We start from the raw sequence: 19,664 nt of genomic DNA on the forward strand, positions 1-19,664 counted from the left end.
TAATGAGGAATATTAGGCATATTAACTACATTTAAAATGTTTTTACTTGATAAGGTATAATTTTGCAATGTGAGAGGTAATCAGAGAGATTCAGAGTGGTTTGGTGTGAAATGGTTCAGATGTCTTTACAGTGGTGGTGATAGGAACCAGGGGTCGCCATGACTACAACACAAATATAGACATTTTATTTACTATCCAGAACCACCAGTGAACCTACACGAGTCTTCTGAGTTTATATGGAATGTTGATGATGGAAAATAGTGGAAAATCTGAAATAATAAGTTTTCTTTGGGGACTATTTTGCCTCACAGCGCCCTGCATGTATCCCTCCACCATGAATGGAGTTTAAGTTCTCTAAACTATCATAAAACAGTGTCTCAGTCATCAGGCAGTGAATTCATAACCATTTCATGTAGGAACTTTCTGTGAGGGAGCTTTTAGAGGTGGACGTCTGGTTCCTATCACCACCACTGTGAACAGTTCTGACTCTAGAACAGAGCGTTTCACACCAAACCACTCTGAACCATTCTGTTTACATCTCAACTGTTTGTCTGTGCAGGAATTTTGAGTTCCCCTTTTAAAGACATGCACTCACTTGCGGAGGTCAAAGAAAATGACCGGTTCAAACGGCTGAAAGGAAGTGAGCAGACCTCCTGTCCAATCTGTCGGCTAAATCCCTCTAGAAAAGAGGTTACATCACCGTAAACGAACTTTTTCCGCTGAAATAAATAAATAAAACGACGCATCTGCCCACGTCCCCAAAATTAATCCCCTATTTTTTTTATAACACAGCTTTCCAAGAAGAAAAATGTGCTTTTCCTCCAAAAAGTATTACTCTGGCCTTTCGGGATCAATAGAAACACCGATCAGATGAGATAATAACAGTGCTAAAAGTAGAACATGCAGTCATACAGCAAGCACGAGATAACGACCTATTAAAGCCAGCTTTAGTGCACTGACGCAGCCAAGCGGCCTCTCGAGGGAGGAAGAGCTTTTTCTCTGGATGGAAAGAATCACCTGCCTTCACCTCCCGCTTAGGTGAACGCTGGGTGGAGACAGCAGGAGCCGGCGAGCGCTCGAGGAACCCGAACGGGACAGAACGTAGCGTACAAGCCAAAGAGGCGAGAGGTCAGAGGCTTATTGTTTTGGTGCTCGTTACTTTTGAAGCTAATTCAAAATTACTAATCACTGGGCTTCAGTGCTCAGGCTGTGCTTTATAGACGGTTAATAAAGGCATAATAATGTGGTAATACTATAGAAATGTACCTAAAAATGACATTATAATTTTCTTGCTGTTAAGAAATACACAGCTGTGTATATATATATATATATATCTCTCACTGATAGCACATAATTACAGCAGAGCTACTGCACTGTTTTTGGGGTAATAACTCTAATATTATAAATCCCTATAATTTAAACAGTGATATGCTGATTAAGCAGATGTGTTGTAAGAGCTGGACGCCATTTAATATAATATAAAATATAAAAAACATAAAAAGGGAGGAAATAAAATGACTCAATAGTTGTTTAGTATCACTTACATTTCAATATCTATTGGAAAACTAATGTTTTATTTGCAGATAATTCGAGTTTATTACCATTAACTTATTATTTAGAAACAACTAGAATATTAGCATGTAATTTTTTGGTTAGTACAACTTGTTACCGTAATATTACCCACTTATTACTGATCTATAAACGCCACTCAGGCCAGGCTTGGGTCCCAGTACTACCCTACATTGGTTTTGGCAACAATAAGGTTCTTCTCCTGGTTCAAGCTTGGCACCGTAACAATAGGAAAAACCCTTTTTGGTGCAAAAACAACACACCAGATTGATTTCACCATGTGAAGAATCATTTTAGTATGCAGTGGTTCTATATATAAATCAAACCATTCCCTTTACCACAGAACCCTCTGTGGTAAAGAACCATCTTTTTTTAAGTGTTCTGATGAGATATTCAATCACTACACACACCAATGTTCTGGAAATAACATTTATTGGAGTGTACAGTTTAATTAACCTAATTCCCAATGCTTCGCTGTCCTGATGCAAATCTAAACCCCAGTTGAAAAAGAAAACAATAAGCGTTAAAAGAATTATTAAGTATCCACGGACTGGCTTAATAATCCAGCAGTGATAAAAACAGTATATTTCTGCGACTACATGTCCGGCGCTCCCGCCGAGGCGTTTACCCTGCAGTTAACAGTGATGACGTCTGACTGGCTTCTCTATGAGGAGGTTAGTAAAGCATCTCCCACAGCTCATCGTCCATTAGTAGCGTGAATGAAGGCTCTGTACGGCAGTCAAACTGCAGGAATGTCTGACGCGACTCTGTTTTTTTCCCATATAAATGCTCCAACATGGACTTAAAATAACCCATCCGCTCTCCGAACGTCAGAAATAAAACACAAACCAATATTTCTCCTCGATCTCCGGCTGATAAAACAAATCAGGGTCGCTGTATTGAATCCTAAAGCATGTTTGAGCATTTTTTTCCCCGCAAATGCCACCACGATAATGCTCTGTTCTCACGTCGTGGAATATTTTAATCTTTCAGTTCGTGCAAAAATATAACCGACTTAAACTCTGAGTAAATTTACAAATCAGCCGCGGGGGCTAAACACGCCAAAAAAGCTGATTCTGTAAGAAAATAATGGCGCTAAACTAGGATTCGAGTAAGAAAGATGTCAGTTACAGAAGAATAAGGTATGAAAAAATAGTGTTCTCGCGCTTCCGATAGCAAGTTTCAGTATTAAGATCGTTCAGCTTTGTTCCTTAGACCTTCGATGAATAATGGAAAAAATAAACGAAAAACAAAACAAAAAAAAAAACAAAAAAACATTCAACTCTACAAATCAAGAAAACTTGATGTAAAATTGCACGTTAATCCAAGAGAACGAGAACAAAAAAAAAAAAACTTTACAGAGAAGAAAAAAAACATGACAAACCTTTACAGATGAAATGAGGTATTGCACAGATTAATAAAAAAAGCTTAAAGGCAACAAAAATATACAGCAAACCAGCTGAACATTTACATTATAATCTGAGTAAGATTTAGAGAGACAGGAACTATTTTAGTGTCTTAATTGGGGCCGAAGGGGGGGTGGGTTGAGAAAGGGGGTGGGGGTGTAGTGTCGTTAGTCATCCCATTCATCTTCTTCTTCAAAGTCCTCAACGTCATCGTCGTCGTCATCGTCGTCTGCAGAGAGATGAGATTAACATTAGACGTTACACTTTAAACTGCCTACAGTAAAAATACACTAAATCCACACTGTCAGGTCAAGAAAAATCCGGGTCCGAGCCCCCATGAGCGTTGCCAATGGCGACAGTGGCAAGGAAAAACTCCCTAAGAGCAACAGGAAGAAACACTGAGAGGAACCAAGACTCAGAAGGGGAACCCATCCTCCTCTGGACCACACCAGATAGCAAACAGCGTTAGTGTAAAATATTAGAATACAAAACGGGAAAAACAGGTGGAGCAACAGTCAATTAGATAGTCTGAGTTTATGCAGCAGCAGCAGGAGGGTCAGTTCAAGCAGGTGAGCTGCAGATCAGCCAACAGAGATGGAGCTCTGGTGACTCTAGCAGCTCTGGTGGCTCACATGTGGCGACTCAGGCAGACGTCGCTCAGGGGCTCAAATAAAGGGAGGGAGAGCGAGAGAGAGCGAGAGCGAGAGACACTGTGTGAGTGAAGAACCAGAGAGACTCTTAAAAAGCCCCAACCTGCATGAGCAATGAGAGCGACTCATTTAATGAGAGCGACCGGGTTACTGCAGACTCTCTTAAGTCTCTTTTGAATATAATCCGTTTAAAAATTCTGCTTTTAATCTTCTGCATAAAATCTCTCTCTGTTCAAACAGAAATCTCTGATACAGCTAGAACCCCTGAGTCAAACAAAGGCCAGATCAATCCTGTCCGGCCCAGTATTTTCATTTTCTATTCATATTAGCCCGTTTCACAGTACGCTGCACTACAGTCCCCAGCATGCACTGCAACGTAATGTGTGCTCTGACTCTCCTACCCCAACAACAGTCTATGGGACAGCAGTTACACCTCAACTCTACACAGTTCCACACCAGTCACATCACCAAACACACTAGCTTTATTTACACCTAACGTCAGCTCAGCAGCTCAGAAACTGAGCCCCAGTCTTAATCAACCTGCAGCAGAGAAAAGATCCCAGAGGACCAGTTCAAGCAAATTGGTAGGTTTAAAGGACTGAGCACCCAGAAACGTTTACATTTTGAGTATTTTAAGTATTCATATGATATTTTAAGGTCTACAAGAAGTGCCTGTATTTTACTGCTGAAGTTTTTGTGTATTTTGAATAAACAGTGGCCAGTTTGGGTTACAGCAGAACATTAATTATAGATGAAATAAAAACGCAGGCGTTCTGTGGCCCACAGGTGTGTAGAGATCTTTAATATGGCCCTTGCAACAATTTGTGGCGCTTTTTTCTAAACCCATGACCACTCGCTCTGGGTTTGGTACATTTGGTTGAGTGTGAAAGCTGTTTTCAAGCCCGGGGGCGGAACCGAGAACGGATCTCTGGTCCTCCTCAAATCGATGGTCTGGGTTTCACTTCCAGCGAGCTTTGGTGGGTCCGCTGCACGTGTGGAAGCTCTCCGCTACACGTATGGGGCTGGGAGACCGGTTCATTTTGTAACGTGACCACTTCGACTTAGCGCATCACTTCCCTTTTTGGAGTGTGGTGACGGGGAGAGGACGGCTGTGGACCGAAAGAGCTGCTCTTCACCGATTCAGTGTTTGTATCCAGGGAAAATAATAAAAAGCAGTGAATAGATGAAGCTGCTGACCGTCCAGCAAACCTGCGGAAAGGTGATGCGTGGAACTGCACAACTGATCCATGTTCAGACGGAATTCTTGTGTGTGAAAGCAAACCAGTATGAGCCCAGTATGGAACCCAAATGAACCCAGAATCGGTCCTGGATGTGGACTCAAGTATTTGGGACAAGTGCGAAAGACACAGAACTCTCGTACACAGAGAAGAGAAGAAAAAAGTCCTACCTCAGTAAGAGAACAAATAAAGGACATTAATCAAATAAGTCTGAGAATAATCTCAAAAAAGATGGTTCTTCAAGGGTTCTTTAGTGCATGATTAAAGGGTTCTTCAGATTGATGAAAAATGTGCATGAATGTGCTATACATGGTTCTATACAGAACCTTTTGAAAATGGTTCTATATAGTACCCAAAAGGGTTCTTCCCTTGTTATGAGCTTGACATCGTAACAATAGAAGACTAGAACCCTTTTGGGTGCTATATAGAACCCTTTTCTATATAGAACCACATACAGCGCATTCTCCACCAATCTGAAGAACTATTTCACGATGCAAAGAACCCTTTAATCATGTAAAGGGTTCTTTGAGTGTTCATGGTTCTATATTGAACCAATTTCTTTACTAAAGAACCCATGAAGAACCACATTTTTTAAGAGGAAAATCTTAAAAAACATTAATTGAAAAATAAATAAATTTCTGACTGGTGCCTTTAGGGGCAGCAGTGAGTAATGTTTGCTTATTAGATGCGTGTTAATGATGCTTTTAGAGGGAGGTGCCGAGCGACATCTTTTCAGGTGAGTAACACACCTGAGGAGTGGATTGCTTTGCTCCTCTTCTGCATCACCTCCATCAGAGCTCCCACAATTCCCGCTGAGGGGACAGGAGGGGGCGGGGGTGAATCTACCGCATCAGACACCTATAAAATAATAATAATTTAAAAAACACAGTCAGTAATAATCCATAAGAGGCAGTTAAAGGTTTAACTTTCACTTCTGTCTGACACTGATCTTCAAACGATCCAGCAGTCAGAGTTTAAACAGGTTTCTGAGAACGGTTAAAAAAAATGACACATTAATAACTCCTGGTGATTTTATGATTACGGTTTATCTGCTCATCATACAAAATGCATGTAGGAGTCGTGTAGATAGCAGTACTAATGTAGTACACGTAGTAATGTAGTTAAAGATCATGTAGTAATACTATAGGACCTGTAGTAACGTAGTGCAGCTAGAAAAAGGGGTGCAGTACCAAAGAAGCACATGTACTAGTGTAGTGCAGCTAAAACAGCAGTGTCGTATTAAAACAGTCCATACTGCATCAAAAAATACTGGTGTAGTATTAATATAGTACATGTAGTCCAGCTAAAAATAGCGGTGTAGTACTAAAGTAGTACATATAGTACAGCTGAAGATGGTGGTATAGTACTGATATATTACAGGTCGAGCAGCTAAAATACTAATGTAGTACTAATGTGGTACTTGTAGCGCAGCTAAAAATAGTGGCGTAGTACTAATATAGTACATGAAAAGAATCTGAAATAGTAGTATAGTACTATTATATTACAGGTAGAGCAGCTAAAATAGTGGTGTAGTACTAATATAGTACATGTAGTGCAGCTAAAATAGTTGTAGTACTGAAGTACTACATGTAGTAATGTACTGAAGCTAAAATAGTTGTGTAGTACTTATGTAGTACTTGTAGCACAGCTAAAAAATAGTGGTGTAGTACTAATATAGTACATGTAGTGAATCTGAAATAGTAGTATAGTACTATTACAGGTAGAGCAGCTAAAATAGTGGTGTAGTACTAATATAGTACATGTAGTGAATCTGAAATAGTAGTATAGTACTATTATATTACAGGTAGAGCAGCTAAAATAGTGGTGTAGTACTAATATAGTACATGTAGTGCAGCTAAAATAGTTGTAGTACTGAAGTACTACATGTAGTAATGTACTGAAGCTAAAATAGTTGTGTAGTACTTATGTAGTACTTGTAGCACAGCTAAAAAATAGTGGTGTAGTACTAATATAGTACATGTAGTGAATCTGAAATAGTAGTATAGTACTATTACAGGTAGAGCAGCTAAAATAGTGGTGTAGTACTAATATAGTACATGTAGTGAATCTGAAATAGTAGTATAGTACTATTACAGGTAGAGCAGCTAAAATAGTGGTGTAGTACTAATATAGTACATGTAGTGAATCTGAAATAGTAGTATAGTACTATTATATTACAGGTAGAGCAGCTAAAATAGTGGTGTAGTACTAATATTGTACATGTAGTGCAGCTAAAATAGGTGTAGTACTAAAGTACTACATGTAGTAATGTACTGAAGCTAAAATAGTTGTGTAGTACTAATGTAGCACTTGTAGCACAGCTAGAAAAATAGTGGTGTAGTACTGACGTGTTACATGTAGTGTAGCTAAAGTAGTGGTGTAGTACTAATGTACTTGTAGAACAGCTAAAAATAGTGGTGTAGTACTAAAATAGTACATAGTGAATCTAAAATAGTGGTGTAGTACTAAAATAGTACATGTGCAGCTAAAATAGCGCAGTACTAATGTAGTACATGTAGCGATGCAGTGTAGCTAAAATAGTGGTGCAGTACTAATGTAGTACATGTAGTATAGATAAAGACAGTTGTGTAGTAATAATGCAGTACTCGGAGTAATGTACTGCATCTAGAGAAAATGGTGAAGTACCAATGTAGTACATGTACTAAGGTAGTGCATATAAATGAGTGGCGCAGTACTAATGTAGTACATGTAGTAATGCAGTACGGCCAAAGACAGTAGTCCAGTACTCATGTAGTACAGCTAGAGAGAGTAGTGTAGTATGAATGTAATGCACAGAGTAATGTAGTGCAGCTAGAAATGCAGTACTAACGTAGTACAAAATAAGACTATATTGCTAGATTATGCATAAATATATAAATCAAACACGTCACTCACAGTTTTGAGCTGGATCCCCTGCCGTATTTGGTCTAAGAGTGCACCTCGTCCGCCGCTGTTTGCCGACGGTTTGTTCCCTTGGTCCACTTTCTTCAGCGGCGCCCCCTCTCGGATCTGCTCCAGGAGAGCAGACTTGCCGCCGCCCAGAGAGGGCGGACCATCCCCTGAGTCCATCCCTGGGAGAGGAGGAGGTGCAGGTGGAGGTGGTCCCGGAGGCGGGGGAGGTGGAGGAGGCGGCTGTGCTCCAGAGGATGGAGGAGGTGGAGGAGGCGGAGTCTGTGGGGCTATGGAGGCTGGCGCAGGAGGAGGCGGAGGAGGAGCTGGCTGGTGTCCTCTGCTTGGGGGTGGCGGAGGTGCAACCATCCCGGGTCTGGAAGGAGGTGGAGGAGGAGGCGCAGGAGGCGCCGAGTGGGGAGCTCTAGAGGGAGGAGGCGGGGGTGGTGCTACTCTGCCCCGAGCAGGGGGTGGGGGAGGGGGCCCTGAGCTGTGTGGAGGGGGAGGAGGCGGGCCACCTCTGGAGGGAGGAGGAGGAGGAGGAGCTTGAGAAAGAAAAGAACAAAATGTAAGCAAGAAAGTTTTCCAACAATACTTAGAAAATTTCATTTTTTTTTTAAATTATATTACCATAATACTATAAATATGCATGTGCGCACTTGACGTACGAGCTTTTGTCCTTAATGGATTTCTGTGAAGCTGCTTTGTGACAACATCAGTTGTAAAAAGCGCTATACAAATAAATTTGACTTGACTTGCAGCTGCTGAAGTTGCTGCAGCAGTTCTAGAAAGTAGCGATGATTTACTATTTTATCCACTACTTTTGTGAACCTGAAACTTTGATAAAAACCAATTTCAAAACAACATAAATATACAGCATGCCAAATAAACAGCAGGAAAGATGAAAATACAGCAAGTAAACAAAGAAAAATGGTGAAAAGTCTCTCAAGTGTGGAGCGAAGCTTTTTACTGAGCTGAGTTTAAGGCACAATTGAGTTTTTGTACATTTAAAACTCTACAAATACCAACTGATCGTGTTACATTTTTATATCGGCACAAATTTAAAAGCTCACAGCTGCATAAGAGTTATTTGGGAATTTAGTGATTCATCATCTGAATAATTGATCATTCGTTTTGGTAATCGACAGATTATTCGACCATCGAATTAGTCGTTCGTTGCGGCCCTAGTCTGAAGGCTGAGCACTATGAGCTTTACTGAGAGCTTTACTGAAGGTGTTCAGACCAATAACAACAAAACAGCTGTACAAACATCAAACAAAGCAGAGCATCACAGCCAGAGCTGCACTGAGTATCTAGAGCATCTCTGGAAGACGAGATCCAGAATTTACATAAAGCCAAACTCCATCAGCTTTTAGAGGTGGACGTCTGGTTCCTATCACCACCACTGTGAACAATTCTGACTCGGTAATGTACATACATACACACACACACACACACACACACACACACACACACACTTTTCTTAGGCACCTTCACACAAACCAAACGGCTGAATGAAGGTCCTACCTTGTCTCCGCAGCTCATCCTTCACAGCCTCCACTCCTCCTTTCTTCTCAATGAAGTCGTAGATGACCTTCGACGTCTCCTTGTCCTTCAGCTGGGCCTCGGAAATGCCGCACATGTCAAAGAGGTTCTTCAGCTCGGGGTCCAGGTTATTAACCTGAGAAGGTTCAGGCATGGTACATTTCAAAAACGTGAGGAAAATTTGTTTCTCCATACAAACTATACAGTTTGAAACCCTAAACACATGTAAAAGCTTTTCATTTACTAACTTTACTAATCATAATCAAACATGATGTTTGTAATACTGAGTAATGGTAGAAAACCCAGTCAGGACATTTTGGCCCAGATCCTAATTTTAAATTGTCGCACCAGCTTTGTGTGTATCAGGGGGCGGCAACATGCGGCTCTTTTACTGCCCTGTTGTGGCTCCACAGCAGAATTAGATTTGTAGGTTTGTATATTTTACTAGGTCGTTATAACATACTGAGACATATTTACAGCCAAGATGGTAAAATGAATATAAAATGTTTGTTGAAGGCACATAACAGCTCTTATAAACATTTGGGTTGCTGACCCCTGGTGTACACGGTCGAATGCAGTTTGGGCACCTCTGGTCATATTACATGTTGTGCTGATTTTATAAGTGATCCACACTTCTGCACATTTTAATACAAAATTACTGCTTATTTGCATAATTTAGCATATTAATTGTTTTGGGCTTTTCCCTCAGTATGTTAAATTCAGTAAATAAACAGTAATTGTGCATTAAAATGTGCGAAAGTGTGTCTCTGTAGAGGATGTCTAACTTGTTTACACTCAGAAAATAAACAACAACAACATAGAATTTGACTAGAGGTGCCCAAACTTTATACACTGACCATATTATTCTGGAAACTGCTTGACATATTTTATCGGTCACTTGAGAAAAGCTGAGAGTTTAATCTATTAGTTTGCTGCTGTGGCTGCACACACGATCAAACGTGACTGTTTCTGCATTGCCATCTTGTGGAGGAGTCGGAGTTTGGGCTACTCATGATACATGACCGGTCAGTTCATATAAAGCAATGAGACTCAGCAGTGGGATCACTTAATGTCCACATTAAACCTGACTACAGAAAGAATGATTACAGGATTCCAGACTTTTATAACCATCACACACAGCAAAAATGATATCATAGAAAATGAAAACATCTTAAATGTAGTTAACGTATCTAATATTTCTCATTGTGAGACGTTAAAGAATATTACAAGATTATTTAACTTATATCTACACATTTTTCAATATTTTAGGTAATTTTATCTTATGAAACTGATTTCAGTGGCAGATCATTTCTTGTTTTGAGAAATAATGAAGATAATAATAATAATAATGCTTAAAACAAGTAAATGATCTGCCAATGGAATAAAACACTTTCCTAAGATAAAACTACCTAAAACAAGTAAAAATGTGCAGAAATAAGTAAAATAATCTTATAATGTTCTTGCAACAGTCTAATAATGAGAAATTAGACATATTACTACATTTATGATGATTTCACCTTCTAAGAGATCATTTTTTACAGTGCAGAAAGTCTCGCAAAATTTTTGTCAGCCATCCAACGTGAATATTAATCTTTCAAAAACATCAAACTGCTTTGTTCACATTATATTTATTTACTGATTTTTTTATTTGGTCAAAAACAAACAAACTTTTATTTGAAAAACCATCGGCCAATGCTGGGCGAACTTGCAAAGCAAGCTTGGACCCCGCAAATTGCCGCTTGCGGCTATATTTATTATTATTGTTGTTGTTGTTGCTGTCATTGGCTAATGACTGAACACAAAAAGCACTCCAGTTATAAATATTTTCATTTGTATCTCCATGTATGTCCTGCTATGAGCCAAAATGACCATTTATGGAGAAATCCACCCAAAAAGTTGACATTTATTGACGGCTATGCGAACGTTATCCCTGTATGTTGGCACTGATCCAGGTACTGAAACCCCATCCTGCAGAAATCCAGGAGTAAAAATGAAACAAATCTCCTTTAAATAATCTCCTGCTCAAAATTCATCCCCACAGATCTGACGTCAGCAAAGACCCTGCGAGTGACTCAACGAGCTGAATACGAGCTCCTCTTCTGGAGGACGACTGACTGGATTACGATGATCTGTCATTTTCCCCTTTCTTCAAATCTCATTGTGTAATATGGGGGACGAGTTCCGCACGAAAGCTCCTCTGAATCATTTTCGGGTAAACAGATGTGCCGGCATGTGAGGATCCGGGCATCAGCGGCATCAGCGGCATCAGAGGCATCAGAGGCATCGGCTACGCATTATAGCAGGGGGTTCTCCACCTTTTCCACCTCAAAGCACACCAAAGAGTTCTTTAGGTTCTATTTACAACCATGAGTTCTACACACGTAAAAAAAAGATGGCTCTTCAAGGGTTCTTTAGTAAGGGGAATGGTTCTACTTAGAACCACGAGTTCTGTATAGAAGTATGGCATGCTTTAATTGTTCTTTGCATGGTAAAATTGTTTTCAGATTGACGGAGAATGTGTTGTGTTTGGTTCTATGTAGAAACCTTCTGAAAATAGTTCTATATAGGACCAAAAGGCATTCTGCTATTGTTATGATATCAAGCTTGAAGAAAGGCTGTGGTTCTACTTAGAACTTTGTCATGCTTAAATGGTTCTTTGCATGGTGAAACTTCTTCAGATAGATTGGAATGTGTTACGGTTCTATACAGAAAATTTTTGAAAATGGTTCTCTACAGCACCAAAAATGAATTTGGCTATTGTTACAAAGTCAATCTTGTAACAATATAAGAACCCTACTTTGGTGCTATAGAGAACCTTTTTACAAAAGATTCAAGATATTCTTTGTTTTATTTAAAGCCTTTAGCTGATATTAGAATATATTTTCAAATGTCAGTGTTTAATCTATAACGGCTGAAAACGTTACTGTGAATCACCATTAACTCAGTGCTAACATGCTATTAGAATCCCATAGGAGTGCTAGACTGAAGGTCTAGATCAAACAGTCACGGTTCACCACTGGTAATTATGTAATTATATTTGAATAATACAGGAAAATTAAAGTAATAACTCTCTAATAATAACTCGAGTAATAACGGCTCTATCTTTTTGAAAATGGTTCTTTATACAACAGTTAGTTTCTTTCACAAACACTGCATCACTCCGCTGAGACGCCGTTGCGAAGCAACGACTTTGACAGCTGTAGGAGACGCTCAAGACATTTGAACGTTTTTACTTCTTACTTTGCCACAAACAGAAAATGGACACTTTTAAGATCACATTTGACCGACAGCCGATTTGCTCAGACTCTGAAGATGAGACGACACTATATTCCCAAACTGTCATCACCACTGAGCAGCTTTTCAGTCGGCAGCTGAGACAGAAGAACAGCTGAACAACCTGGAATCAGCCAGAAATGAACCCAACACCATTCGCCAAACTAAATGGGCTGTAAGATGCTTTACAGACCGGCTGGAACAAAACAACATTAATACTGATCTGGCAAAAACTGACAAAACTGAGCTGAACTTGATATTGTGGCAGTTTTATGGCTCAGTCTGATTTGGTCAGACTCTGAAGATCAGACTACACGTTTGGCGAATGGTGTTGGGTTCATTTCTGGCTGATTCCAGGTTGTTCAGCTGTTCTTCTGTCTCAGCTGCCGACTGAAAAGCTGCTCAGTGGTGATGACAGTTTGGGAATTTAGTGTAAGGAGCTGGAGAACGAACTGCTGGCTGTGCAGCGAGTGGGCGGAGCTCGTTACTCTGACGTAGCAACAAGCTGCTCGTTAAGGAACTATAATTTGGTGAAGGAACTGCGAACATTAAAACATATTAAACGCCGCGTTCACGGCCCAGTTTATTAATTTATTACTTTATTTATTTAACTGTTGTATAAAAGCAGTAGAACACTCGAGGAGTGTGTTATCGCCAATAACATCACGGCTGTGATGATCTACGGCGACCAAATCACAGCCATGATGTTATTGCGCGATACACACTCCCTCTGTGTTCTATTGCGTAAATATAGAACCAAAAATTTGAGTGTTACATGCCAAGCTTGACATCATAACTAGAGCAGAACTGTTTTTGGTTCTATATAGAACCATACACAACACATTCTCCATCAATCTAAAAGAACAATGTCACCATGCAAAGACCAATTTAAGCATGCAGATGATTCTTTGAATGTTCATCGTTCTATATAGAACCACTGCCTTCACTAAAGAACCCTTGAAGAACCATCTTTTTTTAGAGTGTGCTTTTCACCAGAAAGCATGAAGAGCAGCAGGAAGAAAAAAATGCTTAAAAACTTCTTAATTCTTTTTTTATTTATTAAGTGCTAACCAAAAATTTAAGCGTCACGACCTGAAAAACAGCTTTGTAGATCAGATCATCCACTTGAGCCCCATCAGAAACCAAAAGTTCATCTTAAAAAAAAAAAAATTTGAAAAAGGAAAAAAAACTTTTGGATTTGTAGCTTTAGGTCAAATTCCAATGTCCAGGAGGCGAAACTCAGTCAAGATGGGATTTTTTCAGAATATAATAAAAGGGGAAAATGATTGAAATAGATTACAATTAAGGATATATTATATAATAAAACTATATTGACCTAGAAACCAGTCGTAACCCAACTCTGTATTCTAATTTTTGGAAGCAAACGAAAGGAAGGTGAAGATATTTCTCTGTCCCTTTTTGATCTTAACGTCAGGCTATAAATGTGTTCAAAATATCAGCAGATTAGATGAACATCAGCTTGTTTAACACCAGAAATCAAGCAGAGCGGTATAAAATTAACACATTTTATACTGCAAAAAATGATATCTTAGCAAATGAAAAAATCTTAAATGTAGTTAATATGTCTAATATTTCTCATTGTAAGAATATTCTATGATTATTCCACCTGTTTTTATACATTTTTACTTGTTTTCAGTAATTGTTTGTAGTGAAAGTGGCAGATCATTTCTTGTTTTGAGAAATAATGAAGATAATTTTGCTTATTTTAAGAAACAAAACAAGTAAATGATCTGCCAAAGGAATATGACACTTTTTTTTTTTTACAAAGTTATGTAAAATTGTCTAGAAATAAGTTAAGTAATCTTATAATATTCTTACAATTCATAATGAGAAATATTAGATATATTAACTACATTTTCTCAATTTCTTATAATGAGAAATACTAGATATCGCTGTTGTCGGATGAAAACCTCGTATCTCCAAAATGGTAACTTTACAGGAGAAGGAAAAAACATACTTTACTTTTAATGTAAGTCAATGGAATCAGAGTTTTTTCCAAGTGATTTTTGGTCGTTTCTTTTGGTCCATTCTTCATGAAATTTACACACAATATAAAGAGCAACGGGCATTTTCACATTATATTAAAAACTGAAAAAGGACAAAAATGGAGATGTGAGATTTTGTGCCGACCGGCGCGATATATTAACTACATTTAAGATGTTTTCACTTGCTAAATTCCCTACCGGTCTACTGCTTAAAATTGAGGGTAAAATAAAAAAAAGCTGATAAAAAAAAAACACTATTTAACAAATTTAGAGATCAGTTAAGTTGATCAGTCCTTGACAGCTGGAACAACACTGTGGTGGAGGTGGCAGGAATGTAGATATTTACCAGAATACAGTCAAATAAAGTTTTTGTAAATATACACATGATCTTTTCTTTCAGTATGATTTTTCAGTTTTCAATTGTCTTTCCTATGTTATGTTATGGTTACACTGTCTATTTTTTATTTTTCAGTTTCCTTTTTTTCCTCTCTCAGTCTTTTTTTTTTGTTTTTCTTGATTTTTTACTCTTGTGTTTTGTTTTGTTAATTGTTACTGCACTATTTTTGTTATGTGTGATTTGTCTACTGGACCCCAGGAAGAATAGCGGCTATCACAATAGCAGCTAATGGGGATCCTAAAAATAAATAAACAAATAAAAAGTTGCTCACGAGTGGGCGAGTGAAAAGTCGAGAGATCAGATCTTATGTTAATGCTGCTTACCGTTTGAAAACATCTTATATTTCCTTCTTATTAATTTTACACGTTTAGACTGATTTTCAAACATGACAACCGGCCCCATACGGACCACTCAGTATCGGCCCGAGTGGTTGAGCATCCCTGCATTAAAGGCATCATCGCAAACACATCATTACAGAAATACTCACGTCAAATCCCGTGTTAGGATCCCAGCCTACGTGCCCAATATGCCTGAAAGGGAAAAACAAACACGCGATGAGACCGACGCTGAGATTAAGGTCAAATCTGGTCACCATCAAGCTGGAGCCGCCACACAAGAACCAACACGACTGTAACCCCTTCCTGAAGCACAGGCTCCAGATTATGTAGGGTGGGCACTCATACGAGACATTACTCAGGATTAGGAGGAAAGTAAATCAGATTATTAATCCTATACGTATCATCCAGTACATTTCGTCCAAGAATCACGCTAAAGTCAGTCGTCGTAAACCTGCGGCATTAAAAGCACCCATTTCTCACGTTTATGTTCATGTATTTTATTTTTTCATGTCCAACGTTCGCTTACAGTAGCAGGGCTGTGAACTGGTGATACGATACACATCATAACAATATATTGAGATATATTGTGATATTGTAAGCAATGCGATACATTGTGATTTTTTAAAAATTATTTTAGAAAAACTGTCATATTATAAAAAACACACCACCATACACATTAAAATAAAAAAATAAAAATGAAAAAAATCTACTTTTTATGCAAATGTGGGATTTGCATTTATCGCTGTAACATCAACATCACAGCACTACTTTGGTGCAATCAGAACAATGGAATTAATATCTGCCTATATTAGTGTAATATAAGTAAATAAAAACCACAGTATAGTAAGCATAATAAAATAATAGTATTTTATATTATTATTATTATTATTGTTAGTCTTCCTGTTCGCCAGCCTCTTCTTCAATTTTTCCCGTTCCACTTTAAATGGTGCAGAAGTTACACTCTGTGTGATAGCAACTGCTGCACCATTTAAGGTGGAACAGGAAAATTTGAACAAGAGGCTGGCAAACAGGAAGTCGACTTCAGCCTCGTCTAAATCTCCTTAGAAAAATGTTACCAGCATTAAAAGAATAAACAGGTAAATCTTTGCATGGAAACTATTAATTAAAATAAAAATCGATACTGGGTTTTTTGGGAATTGATACAGTATCACAAAGCATATTATCACGATACTCAAGCGTATCGATATTTTCTTACCCCCTTGTACAGTAGTATGCAAAAGTTTGAACACCCCCAGTCAAATGACATGTTCTGTGAAAATAAGCCAACACAACTCTATTCAATAGGAAACAGACTCAAAAATGGCATTTTTCTGCAAATTTTAGTGCATAATTTCTAACTATTTGGTATATTTTACCTAAATAAAGCGGAAAATATAAAGTGAGCCATAACTTCTGGACAGGCTCGACTCTCCTTTTCTGGTTCTCCATCTGGCAAACCTGGTACCTGGTACTATTTTTGGTATCATGTCCGCTGAGGTTCCAAGTGAGCTGAGCCAATACCGGAAGATGACATGGAGAAACTGCGGAGCTGATTGGTCGGAGAGAATCATTATCACCCTAAACATATATGCTAATGTTAGCCACCAGGTTAGCGCAGCCTCTTGCGTCGCCTTTGATCAACCAGAATCGTCTCATCGTCTGAACTCTGATGTGGTTTTTCCCCCAACTCTCCTGTTTTTTTTTTTTTTCCAGGAGACTTTTGTCTTTCTCTTCTCAGCCTCTTCTGAACATTGAACTTTTCTTGTTTTGAGAAATAAATTCTTATAATTTTGCTTAAGAAATAAGTAAAATTACTTACAACAAGCAAAAATGCATAGAAATAAGTAAAATAATCTTATACTATTCTTACAACAGTCTTATAATGAGACATTAGACATTATTTTTATATTTTATATTTTTATTACCTATATTTAGGATTTTGGACGAGAGTAAAGCCGGGAAGGAAAAGAACTCAATGAAACCACATCATGTGTTGTTGTTGCAGGTCTTGTGTTAAATGTTATTTACAGTTAGAAAACTTTTTTAGATTTCTTTCTTATTAAAATTTGTCTCCTTTATGTCACGGCAGATTCGTGCAGTGTCGCTATGATGATCATCTACATTGAGGGGGCGCTATATCTACAGTGGAAAACAAAATAGCTGGTACCAAAAGCGGGTCAGGTCGGGTCGGGCGTTTACGTTGTTTTATGTACCAAAAATATCATTTAAACATGATCATTTTCCAACCTCTTACATTTAAACAGGCTGTTTGTAGTACTGTGACTTTAAGACTAATATATGTAAATGACCTCTCTTCTCATTGGCTGCTCTACATCTTAATTTAATAATTTTTTCTTAATTGGATTTTTTTAATTATCTTATGATTATTTCTTATAATTTTTTTCTCCTTTAAATCTATTGTTTTAATCATGTTCTTAATTTCTACTCTTTTATTTACCTTTTTTTTAACTGTATTTGACTATTTTCTCATCTGTAAAGCACTTTGAATGACAGCAGTGTACGAAAGGTGCTGTATAAATAAACTTGCCTTGCCTACTGTACCTCATTTAATGAAATAAATAAATAAATAAGGAGGATATAATAATAATAAAGAGGATATAGGTAAAAGCTGATTTTGTGACATCACAAAAACAATGTTTTCAAAACAGGCGGCAGCATATTTGCCATATATGAGCTGAACTGGGGGAGAGAATGATGCTTTTTGAAACTAACAGTGTTTATATACTATTTTTCCATGACAGAGGCCCTTCAGTGCAACGCTACAGGCTCCAGAAGGAAAATCGAGGCAATCCATGAGAAAAAATGATGTGAGAAGTTCACAGGCTGCTACTTCCCTACGAAAAGGACAGCGTACAGAAAGCAGAGACCCACCGGAAATTGCTGGGTGTGCCAATTTCAGCCTTGGAGATCTTCTTCTTCTTGTTTTTGCCCTTGGCCTTGTCTTTCCTGAAGTTGCTGTGCAGGTTGCTGTTGACTTGAACGTTGTTGTTGTAGCGAATGTTGTTGATCTCAGGGTTCTTGATGTCCACCGTTGCCATCGGTAAAGTGGGTCCTGTAAACCAGAACATAAAGATTATGCAATTTTGGAAATGGTCCTATTAGGTTGGATTAGCTGCAAAATTAATCGCTTGAATATCGAAAGCGCAACTTGAAAGAGTGTAATTTTCAAATCACAGTTCAACTTTACGAAATTGTGTACTACATTCTTTAAAAAGATGGTTCTTTAGTAAAGAGAATCCATTCAGAACAATTTGTATGCTTAAGTGGTTCTTGGTGAAATGGTTCTTCAGATTGATGGGGAATTTGTTGTATATGGTTCTATATAGCACCAAAAAGGGTTCTATAGTTACAAGCTTGACATCGTAACAATAGCAGAACCCTTTTTCTTGCTATATACACTTTTTATTACTATATAGAACCATTTTCAAATAGCTTCTACATAAAACCATACACAACACATTCTCCATCAATCTGGAGAACAATTTCACCATGCAAAGAACCACTTAAGCATGAAAAGGTTCTATATAAAACCCATAGCTCTAAACAGAACCATTCCCTTTACTAAAGAACCCTTTAAAAAATGTTTTCTTTTTAAAGTGTTTGAAACTCATGGTTCTAAACAGAACTACAGAACCCTTGAAGAACCATCTTTATATAGTGTGTAGAACATTTCAGATGTAAAAACTCAAGCAGTGAAAAGGTTCGGGAACAAGTTTCCTGTAGTGCTGCATCGGAATTAGAAGCAAATCTTAGTGATTTTGACAGGAAAATTCTGGTGCACTGAGACTAAAATACTGAGAATTATTTAGTCCAACAAACTGTCGCTGTCAGGACAAAACCTCTTATCCTCATATCTCCAAAATGATACCTTTAAGAGAGAAAACAATTTGATTACCTGACCCTTATTAGTCCCACAACAGGGAAATTTCACCTCTGCATTTTAACCCATCCATGCAGTGAAACACCACATAAACACTAGTGAACACAGACACTAGGGGGCAGTGAGCACACTTGCCTGGCACGGTGGGCAGCCCTAGCCACGGCACCCAGGGAGCAGTTGGGGGTTAGGTGTCTTGCTCAAGGGCACCTCAGTCACATACTGTTGGCTCAGGGGATCTAACTGGTGACCTTACGGTCACAGGGCTGGTTCACTAACCTCCAGCCCACAACTGCCCCTCAAGAAAACTCTCTTAACCTCAAATGTGAGTTAATGGAACAGGTTTTTTGACAATGTCTGACCAATTCTTCCATTAATCACAGTGTCAAAAAATGCGAAACAACAAAAACGCAGTTCCTACAAGGTTTTTGTAGCAAAAGCAGCGAAATATAAAG

General features: G+C 38.4%; 1 protein-coding gene across 2 annotated transcripts in view; it reads right to left on the minus strand.

Moving 5' to 3' along the window:
• Window positions 1-1,984: 1,984 nt before the first annotated feature.
• Window positions 1,985-19,664, minus strand: part of waslb (WASP like actin nucleation promoting factor b) — a 53,895-nt gene continuing 36,215 nt past the window's right edge. For both annotated transcript variants that reach the window (XM_036577773.1, XM_036577772.1), the window contains 6 exons: window positions 18,204-18,384; window positions 15,461-15,503; window positions 9,280-9,433; window positions 7,759-8,297; window positions 5,613-5,721; window positions 1,985-3,204 (listed from right to left, as the gene is read on the minus strand). In XM_036577773.1, coding sequence (XP_036433666.1) covers window positions 3,143-3,204; window positions 5,613-5,721; window positions 7,759-8,297; window positions 9,280-9,433; window positions 15,461-15,503; window positions 18,204-18,384 — 1,088 coding nt within the window. In that variant the 3' untranslated portion in view covers window positions 1,985-3,142. The remainder of the gene's footprint in view (window positions 3,205-5,612; window positions 5,722-7,758; window positions 8,298-9,279; window positions 9,434-15,460; window positions 15,504-18,203; window positions 18,385-19,664) is intronic.

The sequence above is a fragment of the Colossoma macropomum genome, unplaced genomic scaffold (genome assembly GCF_904425465.1).
Source record: "Colossoma macropomum unplaced genomic scaffold, Colossoma_macropomum, whole genome shotgun sequence".
NCBI classification, from domain to species: Eukaryota; Metazoa; Chordata; class Actinopteri; order Characiformes; family Serrasalmidae; genus Colossoma; species Colossoma macropomum.